Here is a 12,297-nt window from a genome sequence, read left to right as displayed (position 1 = left end):
TACGCATTTATTACTCTATTTATTTTACTTGTAGCCCCCTCCTTCCTCTCCCCCTCCTCCCCCTCTCCATCCCCTCCGCCTTACCTCCTTCCCTTCCCCTCAGCACCTGGATATATGGATATATGTTTGTACGCATTTATTACTCTATTTATTTTACTTGTAGCCCCCTCCTTCCTCTCCCCCTCCTTCCCCTCTCCATCCCCTCCGCCTTACCTCCTTCCCTTCCCCACAGCACCTGGATATATGGATATATGTTTGTACGCATTTATTACTCTATTTATTTTACATGTACATATCTATTCTATTTATTTTATTTTGTTAATATGTTTGGTTTTGTTCTCTGTCTCCCCCTTCTCGACCGGGAGCCCGCTGTCGGGTAGGGACCGTCGCTATATGTGAGAGGCTCTATAGACTGTGAGCCCCTTGGGACAACCTGATCACCTTGTAACCTCCTCAGCGCTTAGAACAGTGCTTTGCACATAGTAAGCGCTTAATAAATGCCATTATTTATGTATTTTTTATTTTATATGTTGCCAACTTGGACTTCCCAAGCACCTAGTACAGTGCTGTGCACACAGTAATAATGATGGCATTTATTAAGCGCTTACTATGTGCAAAGCACTGTTCTAAGCGCTGGGGAGGTTATAAGGTGATCAGGTTGTCCCACGGGGGTCTCGCAGTCTTAATCCTCATTTTACAGATGAGGTAACTGAGGCACAGAGAAGTGAAGTGACTTGCCCAAAGTCACACAGCTGACAATGGTCGGAGCCGGGATTTGAACCCATGACCTCCGACTCCAAAGCCCGGGCTCTTTCCACTGAGCCACGCTGCTTCCCAGTAAGCGCTCAATAAATACGATTGATTGATTGATTACTCTAGGGGAGTGAACTCGTAGGGGAGAGTTCCACCCGCTCTGTCTTCCTTTTTGTTTTTTGGTCTGTAAGTGGTATTTGTTAAGCGCTCACTATGCGTCACGCCTGGGAGTCAGAAGGACCTAGGTTCTAATCCTGGCTCTACCACTTGTCTGCTGTGTGACCCTGGGCAAGTCACTTCACTTCTCCGGGCCTCAGTTGCCTCATCTGTAAAATGGGGATGAAGTCTGTGAGCCCCAACGTGGGACAACCTGGTCACCTTGTAACCCCCCCCCAGCGCTTAGAACAGTGCTTTGCACATAGTAAGCGCTTAATAAATGCCATTATTAATAAATGCCATTATTAGTAAGCGCTTAACAAATGCCATCATTATCATTATTATTATTATTATTACTATTATTATTATTATTATTATTATATTAACACCATCATCATCACGCAGCTCCCATTAGTACGGCAGACGTGAACAAGGGGGAGCCGAATTGAAAATTACTATTGATTTGCAAAGGTGATTGACAGGGCCGTTTTCATGAATTCAGGAACACCAGAGTCTATAGTCTCCCCCTTTTAGACTGTGAGCCCACTGCTGGGTAGGGACTGTCTCTATATGTTGCCAATTTGTACTTCCCAAGCGCTTAGTACAGTGCTCTGCACATAGTAAGCGCTCAATAAATACGATTGATGATGAAATAAAGACCCAAATTGGCCCCAAGCAGCTGTCTTCTTTGCAGTCAATCAGTCAGTAGTGTCTATTGCAACCAGGTCCTATTGATAGCGAGTAGCGCTTAGTACAGTGCCTGGCACATAGTACGCGCTTAACAGCAGCGTGGCTCAGTGGAAAGAGCCCGGGCTTTGGAGTCAGAGGTCAGGGGTTCAAATCCCGGCTCCACCACTTGTCAGCTGTGTGACTTTGGGCAAATCACTTAACTTCTCTCCTGTATATATGTTTGTACATATTTATTACTCTATTTTACTTGTACATATCTATTCTATTCTATTTTGTTAGTATGTTTGGTTTTGTTTTCCGTCTCCCCCTTTTAGACTGTGAGCCCACTGTTGGGTAGGGACTGTCTCTATATGTTGCCAACTGGTACTTCCCAAGCGCTTAGTACAGTGCTCTGCACACATTAAGCGCTCAATAAATCCGATTGATTGATTGATTCTCTGTGCCTCAAGTTACCTCATCGGTAAAATGGGCATTAAGACTGTGAGCACCCCCGTGGGACAACTGATCACCTTGTAACCTCTGCAGCACTTAGAACAGTGCACATAGTAAGCGCTTAATAAATGCCATCGTTAGGGTGATGATGATGATGGCTAAATGGCACAAGCCCTTGGCTCGTGTTTCTATACATAATCAGTCGGCCTCCGTGTCCAGAGACCCCACTGACGGTGAAATCTGTGCGTATGTGCGGCCATCTGTCCGAACGGGACCCAGAATTCAGGTCATACCCAATGGCTGGCTCACATTGGGTTGTTATGTTTAAGGACCACATTTGAGCTATTTTTATTCAGCATCCAAAGCAATGCCCTGTACTTTAAATACATTTATTTCTCCCCCCCGATTCTCCACCTCTTTGCCCAGGGCCCAATTTTTTTTCCTATTTCCCCCTTCCCCGCCCATTCCTGGTGGATTCAGCGCTCTATAACGTATCCCGTGACTAGGATGGGATACCAGTGCATTGCCAGTGTGCCGGGAAGCGCTCTCTTACCAGTGGATCCCGGCTTCCGACCTCTGATCTGGAGGTAGAACGTCTTTAACCGTCCGGAAATTTCAACCGGGTATTGTCTTGTGGGGCCAAGTACTGGGTAGGTAGAGAACTTGTTGTCGGCAGTGGAAGAAAACCCTCCTTTAGACCACGTTCTTTCTTTCTCACTTGGCAGGCGTTGATCCGATTATCTGGGAACAGGCCAAGGTGGACAACCCTGATCCCGAGAAGTAAGTCTGTCTCGATGTAGCGTTCGCTCCTGGGAAGGAGATCCCCTCTTTCTTGGCGGTTAAGTCACACGGGCGCCTTTGAAAGCAGAATGGGAGAATTGATTTATCCTTGTGCGGAAGGGCCTTCTAAAATCGCGGTGGAGTTTGTAAAAACGGGGCTCTGAGACAAACCCGTACCCGAGGGCTAGGACGGTAGCAACCCAACACTTTTCCTAGACGTACAGGTGACCGTTGAAGTGCGTGCCCGCTCTTTTGGCTCTCAGAATGAGATGTTCCAACGCAACCCTCTGATTTCCGAAGGTTGATTCCGGTACCGATGGTCGGGTTCAAGGAACTGTTACGAAGGTTGAAGGTCCAGGATCAGATGACTAAGCAACACCAGACCCGATTAGATGTAAGCTTCCGGGGCGGTACGGAGTGGTGGGTTGGAGGGTGCGGATTTGTCATCAGACATGCCGTTCGGCTCGGTTTTTCCACCGCACAGGTTGTCATTAGGCATTTTGGATCGATCATACTTCCTGCAAATCCCCCTGCCTCTGGATCGAACACGTTTTTTTGTCGGAATAATTGGTCATTGCCATAAGCACAATTGGGGAAGGAGTGTGGCTCCTCAGTGGAAAGAGCCCGGGCTTTGGAGTCAGAGGTCAGGAGTTCAAATCCCGGCTCCACCAGTTAATAATAATAATAATGATAGTATTTGTAAAGCACTTACTATGTGCAAAGCACCGTTCTAGGCGCTGGGGCTTACAAGGTGATGAGGTTGTCCCACGGGGGGCTCACAGTCTTAATCCCCATTTTACAGATGAGGTAACTGGGGCACAGAGAAGTTAAGTGGCTTGCCCAAGGTCACACAGCTGACAAGTGGCGGAGCTGGGATTTGAACCCATAACCTCTGACTCCCAAGCTTGTGCTCTTTCCACTGAGCCACGCTGCTTCTCTAGTCACCAGTTGTCAGCTGTGTGACTTTGGGCAAGTCACTTAACTTCTCTGGGCCTCAGTTCCCTCATCTGTAAAATGGGGGTGAAGACTGTGAGCCCCCTGTGGGACCACCTGATCACCTTGTAACCTCCCCAGTGCTTAGAATAATGCTTTGCGCATAGTAAGTGCTTAATAAATGCCATTATTATTATTATTATTATCAATTGGTTGTGGGAGATTTATTACAAGTGGCGGAGCCGGGATTAGAACCCATGACCTCTGACTCCCAGGCCTGCGCTTGCTTTGTGCAGAGCACTGTACTAAGCGCTTAATAGGCCTCCTGCAGTAGCAGACTCTACAAAGTTTCAGAGAGGCGCAAGACAAGGCGCTTCATAATAATAACAATAATGGCATTTATTAAGCGCTTACTATGTGCAAAGCACTGTTCTAAGCGCCGGGGAGGTTACAAGGTGATCAGGTTGTCCCACGGGGGGGCTCACAGTCTTCATCCCCATTTTACAGATGAGGGAACTGAGGCCCAGAGAAGTGAAGTGACTTGCTGACTCCGCCAACTGTCAGCTGGGTGTCTTTGGACAAGTCACTTGACTTCTCTGGGCCTGTTACCTCATCTGTAAAATGGGGATTAAGACTGTGAGCCCCCCCGTGGGACAACCTGATCACCTTGTTACCTCCCCAGCGCTTAGAACACTGCTTTGCACGTAGTAAGCGCTTAATAAATGCCATCGTTATTATTATTAATCTCTCTAGATCTAGAGAAACAGACTGGCCTAGTGGGAAAAGCAGGAGCCCGGGAGTCAGAGAACCTGGGTTCTCATCCCGGCTCCGCCGCCTGTCAGCTGGGTGACTTTGGGCAAGTCACTTCACTTCTCTGGGCCTCAGTTCCCTCATCTGTAAGATGGGGATTAAGATTGTGAGCCCCACGTGGGACAACCTGTCACGTGTCACACAGCTGACAATTGGCGGAGCTGGGATTTGAACCCGTGACCTCTGACTCTAAAGCCCGGGCTCTTTCCACTGGGCCAGCTTTATGTCTGATGAAGCTTCTTTACAGCCCCCAAGGGAGCCAAAGGTGACAGTCTGCCCTTTTATCGAAAACCCGGTTGGGTTTTGGTAGACGCCCTTCGTTGGTCCCGGCTCTCTGGTGTTTTCTAAAGGAAAGCTCAGCAAGTTCCCAGCAGCTCTCGCTTTCTTCCCCTCGTCAAAGCACGGCCAGTGGCTCGGTCAATCAATCAATCAATCAATCGTATTTATTGAGCGCTTACTGTGTGCAGATCAGTGTACTAAGCGCTTGGGAAGTACAAGCTGGCAACATTCCGACCCCTCGATAGGTAATCGAAGATAATGTACCCCGTGCCGTTACTCAGACCAACGATCCTCCTCGGCGTCAGCGGGTGTTCTTTCCCCTGGGAAAAGAAATCCCGGAATCCTGTGCCGTTCCGGGCCCCCCGTTATCCCGCTGTTTCCCAGCTCCGCCTCCGATCTATCATTTGCGAGCTGGAGCCTCCCAGAGAAGTTTCGGCAACGTAAGCCATCTCCCGACACACACACACTCCTCGGCTCGCTCTCCCCACCTTCTCCAGAGCGTACTGAGCGACGTCGTCGGGGGATTTGTAAAGAAGAAAGGACAAGGAACATCTGAGGGGAAACGACGCGGTTTTGTGAGGGGAGAACCGAGATGGGCCGCGGAGGCCAAACGGGGAGCGTACCCCTCGGTCTTGGAAACTTGCCGGGAAGATAGCCGGTGACGAGCGCGCTTTTGTTTAATTCACGGCGTCTCTTCCTAGATCATCTCTGAAGATATAAGCGAGTTGCAGAAGAATCAGACCACAACTATGGCCAAAATAGCCCAGTACAAGAGGAAGCTGATGGATCTTTCCCATAGGACCCTGCAGGTAACGCAGGCGTGGGAAGATCCAACCGAAAGATCGCGTGAAATAACAACCGGTGGTTGTTAAGTGCTTACTGTGTGCTAAGCACTGGGGTACATGCAAGTCAACCAGGTAGGATGCAGGCCCTGACCTATATGGGGCTCATAATCCAGTTAAGAGGGCGGACAGGTATTGAATTTTACAGGTAAAATAGGTAAATAGGACCCAGAGAAGTTAAGCGCCTGGCCCGAGGTCATATATCAGGCAATTGGATGAGCTGGGATTAATAATAATAATAATAATTATTATTATTATTATAATTTTGGTATTTGTTAAGTGCTTACTAGGTGCCAAGCACTGTTCTAAGCACTGGAGAGGGTACGGGATGATCAGGTTGTCCCATGTGGGGCTCACAATCTTAATCCCCATTTTACAGATGAGGGAACTGAGGCCCAGAGAAGTTAAGTGACTTGCCCAAAGTCACACAGCTGACAAGCGGCGGAGCTGGGATGAGAACCCAGGTTCTCTGACTCCCGGGCTCCTGCTTTTCCCACTAGGCCAGTCTGTTTCTCTAGATCTAGAGAGATTAATAATAATAACGATGGCATTTAGTAAGCGCTTACTATGTGCAAAACACTGTTCTAAGCGCTGGGGGGGTTAGAAGGTGATCAAGTTGTCCCACGGGTTGCTCACAGTCTTAATCCCCATATTACAGTTTATTTTATTTTGTTAGTATGTTTGGTTTTGTTCTCTGTCTCCCCCTTTTAGACTGTGAGCCCGCTGTTGGGTAGGGACTGTCTCTAGATGTTGCCAATTTGTACTTCCCAAGCGCTTAGTACAGTGCTCTGCACACAGTAAGTGCTCAATAAATACGATTGATGATGATGATGATGATTACAGATGAGGTAACTGAGGCCCAGAGAAGTGAAGTGACTTGCCCAAAGCCACCCAGCTGACAGTTGGCGGAGCTGAGATTTGAACCCATGACCTCTGACTCCGAAGCCCGCGCTCTTTCCACTGAGCCACGCTGCTTCTCTAATGAAAGGATTTTTTTTTTACCTTTGATCTCAGCGTGACTCTCGACCCAAACACTAGCGGAGTTCATCTTTCTCATGGTTCTCTTGGCTGAACATAGTTTCTTAGCCATAAGTTGATGCAGAATTTTGATCTGCCTGCCAAATTAGGTGCGGGAAAATTAGTCTTGGCCCAGAGTAAGTGCTTAGTAAGTTTAGATGCGGGAAATTAGTCTTGGCCCAGAGTAAGTGCCACAGTTCTTATTACTGGGATTGTTCTACTCTGCACTTGAAACAGCAGTTCACGGTTTTTCCGCCCAACTGGGGAGAAGTGGTTACATTAATGTGAGATTCGCCCCTTCCCCCCTCTCCTCCTCCTCATCTTCGCCTTCCTATCCCCGTCGCCAGGTCCTGATCAAGCAGGAAATCCAGAGAAAGAGCGGATACGCCATCCAGGCCGACGAGGAGCAGCTCCGAGTCCAGCTAGATACGATCCAGTGCGAGCTCAACGCCCCCACCCAGTTCAAGGTGAGTGGATCCGGGGGCGGGATGAGGCCCTTTTCCCGGGAGACGGCCGGCCGGGCCGGGAGAAACCGGACATCAGAAAGGCCCACTGCCCCGCCGTCCTCTTTCTCCGGCCAATGCTCCCTCTCTCGTGCCCCGCTCCGTCCGGTTACAGGATCGGAGACTCAAGTTATCTTGAGGGAGGAAGGATTGTTTCGTTGTTGTTCCTCCCTCTGTGAGTCCGGAGACTTTTTTTTCCCCCCAAGCTGTAACCTCGTCGTTATACCCTCCCTTCATCATCAATCGTATAAATATCTATTCTATTTATTTTATTTTGCTAGTATGTTTGGTTTTGTTCTCTGTCTCCCCCTTTTAGACTGTGAGCCCATTGGTGGGTAGGGACTGTCTCTATATGTTGCCAACTTGGACTTCCCAAGCGCTTAGTACAGTGCTCTGCACACAGTAAGCGCTCAATAAATACGCTCAATAAATACGATTGATGGTGACGATTGAGCGCTTACTATGTGCAGAGCACTGTCTCCCTTGTCTCCCTTGTCCCTTGTCTCCTTTTAATAATAATGATAATAATGATGAGTGCTTACTATGTGGCCAAGCACTGGGGGAGATACAAGGTGATCAGGTTGTCCCACGGGGGGGCTCGCAGTCTTAACCCCCATTTGACAGATGAGGGAATTGGGGCCCGGAGAAGTGACTTACCCAAAGTCACATAGCTAAGGGGCGGAGCCGGAATTCGAACCCACAACCTCTGACTCCAAAGCCCGGGCCCTCCCTTCTCTCCTTTTAATAATAATGATGGTATTTGTTAAGCGCTTACTATGTGGCCAAGCACTGGGGGAGATACAAGGTGATCAGGTTGTCCCACGGGGGGCTCACAGTCTTCACCCCCATTTGACAGATGAGGGAACTGAGGCCCAGAGAAGTGAAGTGGCTTGCCCAAAGTCACACAGCTGACAGTTGGCGGAGCTGGGATTTGAACCCGTGACCTCTGACTCCAAAGCCCGGGCTCTTTCCACTGAGCCACGCTACTTCTCTGATCCCGTGAGGGCGGGATGTCACCTCAGTCTGGACAGTGCTGCCTGGTCACAGCTCTTCAACTCATCTACTGTTAGACAGTGAGCCCACTGTCGGGTAGGGACTGTCTCTATTTGTTGCCAATTTGTACTTCCCAAGCGCTTAGTACGGTGCTCTGCACATAGTAAGCGCTCAATAAATACGATTGATGATGATAATGATCTACAGCCTCCGTTGGCTCCCCGTTTCCCTTGGCAACCCCTACCTAACTTCTGGCTTCAGCGTTCACCACCAGTTCTCTCCTTCCTTCGTATCTGCTCTCCCTTGTGTAGTGCAGTACAGTCTTTAAGTCTGGGTCAAACCCTGTTCTAAGCACTGGGGATCACTGTCTGAGTTCGAGGGAGAACAGGAGACCCGCCCAGGGTCACACAGCAAGCAGAGCCGGGATTAGAACCCGAGTCCTCCGAGTCCCAGGCCTGGGCTCTTTCCGCCGGGCCAGGCGGCACCCTTCACCCCCTTCAAGTTCATCTTCCCATGCCCTGCTTTCAACCCTCCCCATTTTCTAAACCCTTCTGAAATCCCACCTCCTCAAGAAGCATCCTTGATTACCTGCCAACCCTGCGTCGATCTCATCCATCCAAGGGGCTTCCTCTGTGAAGGTGTCCCGCCCGCAGTAAGCGCTCGCTAAATACTCCCGCCCGATCGATCGATCGATGGATTGATGACACTCTCCCACCAACCCCCTCCGTTCTTAGGGTCGGCTAAACGAGCTGATGTCGCAGATCAGGATGCAGAACCACTTCGGCACGGTGAAGTCGGAAGAGCGGTATTACATAGACGCAGATCTGCTCCGGGAGATCAAGCAGGTGAGCGAGGGCCCGCCGGGTCCGAAGGGAGACTCCGAGGGGCTCCGGCGGGCGGGTGGGAAGGGGAAGGCGCTGCCGTCCTCCGACCCCCATCCCTCCCGGCCAGTTCGGCCCATCCGGTTGGTGGCTCTCCCCGCAACCACATATCTATTCTATTTATTTTATTTTGTTAGTATGTTTGGTTTTGTTCTCTGTCTCCCCCTTTTAGACTGTGAGCCCACTGGTGGGTAGGGACCGTCTCTATATGTTGCCGACTTGGACTTCCCAAGCGCTTAGTCCAGTGCTCTGCACACAGTAAGCGCTCAATAAATACGATTGATGATGATGATGGGATCACCAGAGTCACCGGCGCTCGGGCCCGGATGACGGTGATGATGATGGTATTTGTTAAGCGCTTACTATGTGCAAAGCACTATTCTAAGTGCTGGGGAGGCTACAAGGTGTCAGGTTGTCCACAGGGGGCTCACAAGCGTTCATCCCCATTTTACAGATGAGGTCACTGAGGCCCAGAGAGGTGAAGTGACTTGCCCAGAGTCACACAGCTGACAGTTGGCGGAGCCGGGATTTGAACCCATGACCTCTGACTCCAAAGCCCGGGCTCCTTCCACTGAGCCAGACATGAGGTCTAAGGGGCAACCTCCTCCCTGGCCGTGCCGACCTCTCGCCCAGCCGGCCCGTCTCCAGATGGAGGGACGGGGGATTTGGATTTCTTCCCAGATGGTCCCAGTGCCCCGGAGCCTGGAGCCCCTTGTGAGCAGGGAGCGTGTCTATCGACTCTGTTGTAGCCTTCTAGACTGTGAGCCCACTATTGGGTAGGGACTGTCTCTATATGTTGCCAACTTGTACTTCCCAAGTGCTTAGTACAGTGCTCTGCACACAGTAAGTGCTCAATAAATACGATTGATTGATTGATTGATTGATTGTACTGTGCTCGCCGGGCGCTTAATACGGTGCCCTGCACCCAGTCAGCGCGTACCTTCGATCGATCTTCCAGACTGTGAGCCCGCTGTTGGGTAGCGACCGTCTCCATATGTTGCCAACTTGGACTTCCCAAGCGCTTAGTCTAGTGCTCTGCACACAGTAAGCGCTCAATAAATACGATTCAATGAACGAATGACTGATTGGACGCCCCCGTATGGGTAGGACTCCGGTGGGCTTTCAACCCAACGGACCCAGAGCAAACTGGCATCTAGGCCTTTAGAAAATGCCGGCCGAGGCGAGAAAACAAGGCGGCTCCGGACGGTTCCTCCGGGCACAATTTTGCTGGAGTCGTTACCACCGCAGTTCCTGGAACACAGACTCAGCATCGGTGGCGATTTACTGAGCGCTTACTACGTGCAGGGCACTATACTAAGCGCTTGGAAGAGTAAGATGCGACAGAGCTGGCAGCCACACGCCCTGCCCACGGCAAGCTGTCAGTCAATCAATCAATCAATCAATCAATCGAATTTATTGAGCGCTTACTATGTGCAGAGCACTGTACTAAGCGCTTGGGAAGTACAAATTGGCAACACATAGAGACAGTCCCTACCCAACAGTGGGCTCACAGTCTAAAAGGGGGAGACAGAGAACAGAACCAAACATACCAACAAAATAAAATAAATAGGATAGAAATGTACAAGTAAAATAAATAAATAAATAAATAAATAAATAGAGTAATAAATATTTACAGTCTAGAGGGGGAGACAAGTATTACGGCAAGCTGTCAGTCTAGACAAGTGTTAATATAAATCAAAAAGAAGGACAAGGAACAGAAGAGTTCCTGTATATATGTATATATGGTTGTACATATTTATTACTCTATTTATTTATTTATTTATTTATTTTACTTGTACATTTCTATCCTACTTATTTTATTTTGTTGGTATGTTTGGTTCTGTTCTCTGTCTCCCCCTTTTAGACTGTGAGCCCACTGTTGGGTAGGGACTGTCTCTATGTGATGCCAATTTGTACTTCCCAAGCGCTTAGTACAGTGCTCTGCACATAGTAAGCGCTCAATAAATACGATCGATTGATTGATTGAAGAGTTCAGGGCCTCTTTGCCCACACTCGGGACAGCTTTTGGCTAATACCGTCTCCTTTTCCCTTCGTAGCATCTGAAACAACAGCAGGAAGGCCTGAGCCACTTGATCAGCATCATCAAAGACGACCTCGAGGATATCAAACTGATAGAACACGGCTTGAATGAGGGCATCCACATCAGAGGGGGGGTCCTCAGTTGACACTGCCAGCCCTGGGGCGGGGGGAGCGATGGGCCGGCGCGGCCGCCGCCGGGTCCACCGTCTCCGGACTCCTTCGGGGCCGAAGCCGGCCCGTCCGACGAGAAAGCGAGGCCAGTCGCTGGCCCAGCTCTCCGAACGGGACGGTCGGCGGGGCCGAGCCGAATTTACTGAAAAAGTTTTAAAAAATAAAAGGACCCGACACCCGGGTACCGTTAGGTGGGTTCGGCGGCGGAAAAATCAGCGTCCGAGACGTCGCCGAGCTTTTACCCGCCTTTTCGCGGCCGGTAAAAGTAGAAGAAGAAGGCGGCTTTGCACAGAGTACACTGTTGGAAACCCCTCTCTGACAGCAAATTTGTACCTGGTGGAAAACGGAAGCCGGTTTCTATAAAGCCCTCCGTCATCCATGGACGAAGTAAAGAGGGATTCTGAGATACCGATTTGGCTTTCCTTTGGGACGACGGGGGTTTTGAAAAGTCTATTTTTATATCGTTTCTCTGGAACGGTCCGAATAAGTTCTCTCCGCGTCCTTTGGAAACAACCAAATTTCCGTCTCCTTCCTAACACTGACCTTGCTTTCCTTTTTGGCATTTTCACTTCCGTAAAAGATGACAACTTCTTATAAATAAACTCCCGCTTTGTGATACCTTTTCTACAACACTTGGGGCTAGTTTGTTAGATCTTGGGGGACGGTCGTCTTTGCATTTTAGAGCCATCATGGATGCCCCCGTATTGTTGCCAACTTGTACTTTCCAAGAGCTTAGTCCAGTGGTCTGCACACAGTAAGCGCTCAATAAATACGACTGAATGAATGAATGAAAGATCAGTCTGAGAAAAATTTTAGGAAGGTACACCTGACTGAGAAGTACAGGAAGTAGTATTTTTTGGTTTGTTTTTAAATGGAAATTGTTAAGCGCTTACTCCGTTCCAGGCACTGTACTAAGCGCCGGGGTAGATACAAGCTAATCAGGTTGGACACAGTCCCTGTCCCAGTCGGGGCCACACTCGATCCTCATTTTACAGACGAGGTAACTAAGAGATGTGA

At 49.4% G+C, this 12,297-nt stretch overlaps 1 protein-coding gene across 2 annotated transcripts in view; it reads left to right on the top strand.

Annotated features, from left to right (window-relative positions):
- Positions 1-11,912, top strand: part of NUP54 (nucleoporin 54) — a 32,509-nt gene extending 20,597 nt beyond the window's left edge. For both annotated transcript variants that reach the window (XM_038759690.1, XM_038759691.1), the window contains 6 exons: positions 2,757-2,811; positions 3,112-3,205; positions 5,535-5,642; positions 7,040-7,159; positions 8,923-9,033; positions 11,127-11,912. In XM_038759690.1, the coding sequence (XP_038615618.1) occupies positions 2,757-2,811; positions 3,112-3,205; positions 5,535-5,642; positions 7,040-7,159; positions 8,923-9,033; positions 11,127-11,255 (617 nt within the window). In that variant the 3' untranslated portion in view covers positions 11,256-11,912. The remainder of the gene's footprint in view (positions 1-2,756; positions 2,812-3,111; positions 3,206-5,534; positions 5,643-7,039; positions 7,160-8,922; positions 9,034-11,126) is intronic.
- The last annotated feature ends 385 nt before the right edge of the window (positions 11,913-12,297 follow it).

Source organism: Tachyglossus aculeatus, chromosome 17 (genome assembly GCF_015852505.1).
Source record: "Tachyglossus aculeatus isolate mTacAcu1 chromosome 17, mTacAcu1.pri, whole genome shotgun sequence".
Taxonomy (NCBI): domain Eukaryota; kingdom Metazoa; phylum Chordata; class Mammalia; order Monotremata; family Tachyglossidae; genus Tachyglossus; species Tachyglossus aculeatus.
The sequence above is the reverse complement of the archived record's forward strand: the minus strand, read 5'-3'. Positions and strand labels throughout refer to the sequence as shown.